This window comes from Thunnus albacares, chromosome 22, assembly GCF_914725855.1.
Source record: "Thunnus albacares chromosome 22, fThuAlb1.1, whole genome shotgun sequence".
Lineage (NCBI taxonomy): Eukaryota > Metazoa > Chordata > Actinopteri > Scombriformes > Scombridae > Thunnus > Thunnus albacares.
The window spans coordinates 411,945-419,444 of record NC_058127.1 but is presented as its reverse complement, the minus strand read 5'-3'; the positions used below and the strand labels follow the sequence as shown (position 1 = coordinate 419,444).

General features: G+C 39.0%; 1 protein-coding gene across 1 annotated transcript in view; it reads right to left on the bottom strand.

Annotated features, from left to right (window-relative positions):
- The window catches only part of LOC122973367 (RLA class II histocompatibility antigen, DP alpha-1 chain-like), a 9,918-nt gene extending 3,002 nt beyond the window's left edge, over window positions 1–6,916 (bottom strand). Inside the window, exons 1-3 of the mRNA XM_044340817.1 lie at window positions 6,779–6,916; window positions 6,438–6,686; window positions 1,342–1,623 (exon numbers count right to left, since the gene is read on the bottom strand). Coding sequence (XP_044196752.1) covers window positions 1,342–1,623; window positions 6,438–6,686; window positions 6,779–6,851 — 604 coding nt within the window. The 5' untranslated portion in view covers window positions 6,852–6,916. The remainder of the gene's footprint in view (window positions 1–1,341; window positions 1,624–6,437; window positions 6,687–6,778) is intronic.
- Between the last annotated feature and the right edge of the window lie 584 nt (window positions 6,917–7,500).

The following is a 7,500-nucleotide window of genomic DNA, read 5'->3' as shown; positions in this document are numbered from 1 at the left end:
AGTTTGGTCACTTATCTCACTGATTAGCTGTAGTTTGGTCAGTTATCTAACTGATTAGCTGTAGTTTGGTCAGTTATCTCACTGATTAGCTGTAGTTTGGTCAGTTATCTTACTGATTAGCTGTAGATTGGTCAGTTATCTAACTGATTAGCTGTAGTTTGGTCAGTTATCTCAGTGATTAGCTGTAGTTTGGTCAGTTATCTCTCTGATTAGCTGTAGTTTGGTCAGTTATCTAACTGATTAACTGTAGTTTGGTCAGTTATCTCGGTGATAAGCTGTAGTTTGATCAGTTATCTCTCTGATTAGCTGTAGTTTGGTCAGTTATCTCTCTGATTAGCTGTAGTTTGGTCAGTTATCTAACTGATTAGCTGTAGTTTGGTCAGTTATCTAACTGATTAGCTGTAGTTTGGTCAGTTATCTCTCTGATTAGCTGTAGTTTGGTCAGTTATCTCTGTGATTAGCTGTAGTTTGGTCAGTTATCTAACTGATTAGCTGTAGTTTGGTCAGTTATCTCACTGATGAGCTGTAGTTTGGTCACTTATCTAACTGATTAGCTGTAGTTTGGTTAGTTATCTAACTGATTAGCTGTAGTTTGGTCAGTTATCTCTCTGATTAGCTGTAGTTTGGTCAGTTATCTCACTGATTAGCTGTAGTTTGGTCAGTTATCTAACTGATTAGCTGTAGTTTGGTCAGTTATCTAACTGATTAGCTGTAGTTTGGTCAGTTATCTCAGTGATTAGCTGTAGTTTGGTCAGTTATCTCTCTGATTAGCTGTAGTTTGGTCAGTTATCTAACTGATTAGCTGTAGTTTGGTCAGTTATCTCAGTGATTAGCTGTAGTTTGGTCAGTTATCTCAGTGATTAGCTGTAGTTTGGTCAGTTATCTCTCTGATTAGCTGTAGTTTGGTCAGTTATCTCTCTGATTAGCTGTAGTTTGGTCAGTTATCTAACTGATTAGCTGTAGTTTGGTCAGTTATCTAACTGATTAGCTGTAGTTTGGTCAGTTATCTCTCTGATTAGCTGTAGTTTGGTCAGTTATCTCTGTGATTAGCTGTAGTTTGGTCAGTTATCTAACTGATTAGCTGTAGTTTGGTCAGTTATCTCACTGATTAGCTGTAGTTTGGTCAGTTATCTCAGTGATTAGCTGTAGTTTGGTCAGTTATCTCTCTGATTAGCTGTAGTTTGGTCAGTTATCTAACTGATTAGCTGTAGTTTGGTCAGTTATCTCAGTGATTAGCTGTAGTTTGGTCAGTTATCTCAGTGATTAGCTGTAGTTTGGTCAGTTATCTCGGTGATTAGCTGTAGTTTGGTCAGTTAACTGTAGATGTAAATAGTTTCTCACCCCAGAACCTGGTCAGTGGTTGGGTCGCTGGGTGAGTCACTCTACAGCTGTAGATGTCTCCCTGCTGTGGGATGAACTCCAGTCTGGAGGACTGTCTGAAGGAACCGTCTGTGTTGGGGAAGGGAACATTGATGCTGGTTCCTTCAGTCACCTTCTGTCCGTTCTTGGTCCAGGAGACTTCAACAGGAGCAGGGTAGAAACCGGTCACATGACAGATCAGCGTGTTCTTCTCTCCGAGCTCCACCTTGTCTTTCGGGTAGATTATCGTACTGGAAGGAGGATCTGTTGAGCAACAGAGTTCAGTACAATATAGATGCATTAACTACAGAGTCATGTATTATAGTCTCCATCTCTTCACGGAGGGTCAATATTTTACAGTTGAAAATCATCTTTTTACTGACTGTATAGTAAAAATCAAACATTTAAGCACATTCTTTGATACAAATTTTAAAAAATACTAAATAAATATTCACTTTCAATCCTTGTACATAAATGCAGGGTATCCTCGGGTTCAGTTGGGCACTTAAAGGACAATAAATTCTAATATTTACAACCTTAATTTCTTCTTATTTTCATAATTTTAGTTTCAGTCCTTTTGGTTTTGATATTTTATTCACCAACTTCAGGGCTGAACTCTGGAGATGCAACAATAACAAACCTGAACCTCAATCTGATCACTGAGTTGACTAAATCCCTGAAGGATGATCAGAATTAGTTTAATCAATCGTCAGAGTCAGATTTCCTGCAGGTTTCAGCCTGTTTTAAATGCAGATGTGATGCATTCTGCTCCAAACACACATGCTGTATTAATCAAACAGTTGTTGTGCCTCATACTCCATGAGACAAAGCAAGTCTGCATCCAACTCACAAGGCCTGATAACAGGAAACAGCGCCCAGTTGAGAACAAAGAGAGTCCATCTCGGACTCCATATCCCAACATGCACTGTTCAGTTGCACCTAGGTGCTAAACAGGAAACGGTCTCAACAAACAGTCCCTCATTGGCAGAGACGCTCCTGCACAGAGGAAGTCATGATGACACAGCCGTGACATCACCGGCCCTTCGCTCTGACCTCCTGCAGAAGGAGGAAACAGAGTTTCTTCAGGAAGATGCAGAACTTCTCTGCCCCGCTCTTCTTCAACTGAGTCGACTGCTGTTTTCTCCGCCACGCCACTGAGAGCCAGCTTGCTGTAAAACCTTTGCCGACAACGCGAGGACGACCACCGTCAGCATCTGAACCGAGGAACAGAGCCGGACCGAAAGATGGACTGAACACACACTCTGCTCGCTTTCTGAAGCACCAAGTAAGAGGTTTAAGTCTGGACAGAGGCAGTGTTAGTTTGTGTGTTAGTTGACGGATCGCTGAGTCCATTTTTCTCTGCTTTACTCTGAGGAGTATTTAAAGTTTGCTGCCTGTTTAGTTGTGTTCACCACGCTAGACTGTTTTGTGTTTGTCCCGCTCGGGGCTACTGCTGTGTTTGTGCCACCGTGAAGGAGAAAGTAAGTTGCCGTTGTTCACGGCTGTGTCATCATGACGCTCCTCTGTGGAGCGTCTCTGCCACTGAGAGACTGTTTGTTGAGACTGTTTCCTGTTTAGCACTTAGGTGTGAAATTGGTGCATTTTGGGATATGGAGTTTGTGAGCAGCCTTTTGGCGCTGTTCCTTTGTCTCAGGGAGAACAAAGGAAACGAGGCACCTCGTGGTTTCGCTTCACAGGTTACATGTAGGCCTTCTTTGTTGGTTGAAGCTCAACAATAGAAAGATTGAACACAGTAGAATAAATGAGGAGACTTTTCTCTTAGTAACAGGCAGATAAACGTTTAGCTGCTTTCTACCAACATGTAGGATGATTGTTGGTGGAGGATTTCTGGACAGATGATGCTGCTTGTTAATGAATATTTAGTTCCCTCAGAGACAGTGAAGCTCTGTCAGATCACAGTGAAAACAGCCTTTCTTCTGTTGGCAGCCATGTTTGTCTGCGTCGATCTGTTTCTGTATCGATCACTGATCTGAACATCGTCAATGTTTTCAGCTTCTGATCAGTTAGTGCTGACATACAGAGAGAGTGTACACCTGCATTTTAGCACCAAATAACCACTGAGTTTGTGTTTTGGTCGTTTCATGCCAGGTAGGTTAATTTCCTTTGTGACTGTGAAGTTATTTGATGCTCCTCAGTGTTTGTGACAGTCGATGATGTGACGTCACTGAGTCCTTCCTGACTTTAAGCTCTCTAGTAAAGTGAGTGAAGGTCACCTGACTCATAGTTGTTGATAATGTTCAGAGGCAGCAGATATAATTCTGTGTGTTCAGGCCTCTCTAATCTTTATACAGTTTTACAGAATTCAGTGGATGTTTTTCCTAAAACTTGATTCTGTCTGATGATTTATATTTAACTACTATTGGTTCAATAACTGTTGTTAATATTTTACAGCCAGATGTGAATCAGCATATATTATATATTATATATTATAATACTACGGTGTATATATAGTATTGTAATACTACTGTATATATACAGTATATAGTATTGTAATAGTAATATGTACTGTGTATAGTGAAGTACTGTCTTATAGAACAGCCTCTTGTTTAGCTGCACATTAATGTTGTTTCATATCTCCAATATGATCGTTTATTGATCAGACTGTTGACCCAGAACACTGGATCAACCATCCAGGAACATTTAACTGTATTCATCAGGTGATGCTGAACCTGGTTAGAGGTTAAATCAGCTCCCAGTGGAGTGTTGACCTGATTAAATGTATGAAAATATGTTTATAGCAGAAAAGTACATTAAATGTTTTTAATGTATCTGACAATAAACTTTTATTTATTGCTGTTTTACATTGTTTATGTCATTTTTAATAACAGTTTAATAAAGTATAAAACTGTAACTCAGACTCAACAGTTGCTGAAATAATCACAGACTTTAATCTATAGATTCATAAACATCAACAATCAGCAAAACTTTCACACTGATGTGTTTAAATATGAAGTTTGTTTCATTCCTGCTGAACGTTATTTATCTGTCAGACTCAGAAACACAGAAGCTGTTTGTTTTTCTCATTTGTTATTAATGTATAAACTATAAACACATTTAATCACAAGATTTTATCTTTATTTTTATATCTTTATTTTAATTTAATCAGTACAGTCAGTAAAGGCTTTCCTTTCTCTGATAGGAGCTCAGTGTGAATATACTGATTCATTTTCACCTCAGACACGTTAACTAACTGATGAAATTATCATCATCCATTGTAGAAATCCAAGATGACATCAATAACTTAAACAAACGTAACTAAAACATATTTGCAGGACAGAGTGTTGATAGATGTTTAATGTTTGGTTATACTGTGCATATATCAGCAGGTATGAGTTTAGTTCCCGTGTAGTTTATGTGTGTTGTTAAGCGCAGAGACACTGGAGACACCGCGGTGGCTGCCACACACACTCACCGCCACATCTTCACCACCTGCACTCACTGTGTCAGTTAGAGAAACACCTGTATGTCAATATCAACCAATACAGTGTTTATTGTACAGTAGATATTGAGTGTGTGGTGTAAAAACGACTCATACTGGTTAACTGGGAGCTGGCCCGCTGCAGGGTAACATTTAACCAGAGATGTCTGACTTCACCATAAGTTGTTTATGCTTGTTTTGGTTACACACATAAGTTCAAGACGTCTGAAAACGTGGAAATAAAACAGTAAAAGTCCGTTCATGGCTGCTGCGGTCCCTCCTCTGCTGCTGCTGAGCGCGAGTGACGTGGGCGGGTCCGATACGCTGACTCTCGACACTGATTGGTCGGGCGTCTAAAAACAGAGAGACTGATTGGTGCGTTGAAGGAGGCGGGACATGAGGCTGATCCACGTGCACATTTCCACGGTGATTTATAAAGGGAAATATATGTGCACTTGTGTGTACACACGGTTTTATAAATCTGATTATTTTTTGGCGCACGTGCTCTTTTAGTGTGGATCCTACTCACTGTTTTATAAATGAGACCCCGGCTCTGTGTCCTCTGCAGACCAGAGACGAGTCTCCACCCCTGATAAGAGGTTCTGTCTCATACAGCAAACAGCACCAGCAGGGGCGCTGTGGCCTGTTTGTTTTGTCGTTGATTCCACCCCCTTAGTGCCCCCCTAACCGGGCCCCGCCACTCTGTTTGGCTACCAGGAGTTTTAAAAGCTGTGTGAACGTGAATACAGCATGTTGTCACACACTGTCAAGTTAATCATCAAGGTGATGCGTTTTTTAATCTAACTAGGAGGTAAAATGGAGAGAAAGTACAGATCAGGAGCTTTAAAACACAAGGAGCCAGAGAGTCAGACAAGCAGATAATCAAGCTAACGTTACTGCTAGCGCTACTAGCCTGATAGTGGCTAACAGCCAGACTATCAACATCACTCTGCTGTTTGTTTATTGAGACATAAACTCTGACAAAGAGCCACCATGAAGGAGAAGAAGTTTTAAAGAGGGACTGTGATATGTACAAACTGTTTCTCAGGTAATAATATAATATCCACTGTGGTACCAGAAGTGTTTCTATTGAGAGGTTAACAGGGTTGATTATTAACATGTTGACATGATCTAATATGTGAACATTTGTTTTCATTTAAATCTAAAATGTTCTTTTAATTCAGGAATCTTAAATATTTCTTCATTATTTTATGTCTTTTTTCCCTCTGAGTGCAGAAATCAATAAATCAATTAGATTAATTTATGGATTCAAAGTGAATGAATCTGAGAAATATAAATAAATTTTAATAAATATTTATAATGATCTGTTTTCTCTCATGATGAGTTTCAGTTTTTAATAATTACAAACAAACCAGGAAGTTAAATGCAGTTAAAAAGATGTTTAGTTTCATAAATCTGAATTTCTTTGATCAGATTTAATATAAAAGAGAAATCGAGTCAGTTGGACCCGACAGGTCATGTGATCTAAAGTGTGATTGATCAGACGCTGTTTTACCAGTAGAGATCAAATGATCAATGAAATATTATTTAAACATCATGAACATTTACTATCACTGCTGATCTGTACTTTAAATACTAATAAAAGAACCAGAATATCTGAGTGTGATATTTGTCTTACCGAACTTCAGTGGTATGTCTTTATAGGCCTCTTGAGCTACTTTCAGGTTCTGTTTGCAGTTTTCCAGTTGAGCCTGAGAGTTTTGAAAAACTCCCTCCGAGTATCTGATAGGATCTATAAAGTCAGGCTGAGGGTAAACTCCTCTCTTGTTGGTGAAGTCTGCGTAATACATCTCTTCACCATCCAGTGCATACATGTCCTCTCCATCAGACTCTGAACAGCCGTTGACATAAAGATTTTCATGTATAACTGAAGAGGAAACAGAAACACTGATGTTTAATCTGTCTGTGTTTGTCTCAGTGTATCAGAGCTGAAATGAGTTTAAAGAGTCAAACACTTACTGTCTGCTGAGACACAGGAGAGGATGAGGAGCAGCTCCCACACCTTCATCACCTTCATCACCTTCATCTTCATCAGCTGAAACTCTCTGAAACTCTCTGACAGACTCTGAGCGACTGACAGAAAGTCAGCAGCAGCTGAGCTCTTACACACAGCTCAGCCAATCACAGAGCAGAGATCATGTGATGTCATCAGTGACCAGGTAGACTCAGACAGCTGCAGACGGACTCGATCAGTAATCAATAAACTCTTAAAACTGTGAAGTTTTAGTGAATCTGAGTTTATTTTGTTCCAACAGCTGATGAGAAGTCACCATAGTTTTATTAAAACTTTGTTTATTAAAACTTTATTTATTAAAACTTTATTTAATTAAAACTTTTTTATTAAAACTTTTTTTTATTAAAACTTCTCTGCTGAACATTAATATAAAACATCATCATCATCATCATCATCATCATCACTATGACCTCAGTACATCATCATCATCATCATCATCATCATCATCATCATCACTACGACCTCAGTACATCATCATCATCATCATCATCATCATCATCTTCATCATCATCTTCATCATCATCATTTATCTCCTTCCTGACGACATAAACTGTTTGAAAAGCTTCATGAACTATAATCAATATCAGAGATGTTTTATTAGGTTATTGAACAGATGTTCCAATAAATTGATCAGTGAATCGTTCTCAGTATTTGAAGCCGTATCAAT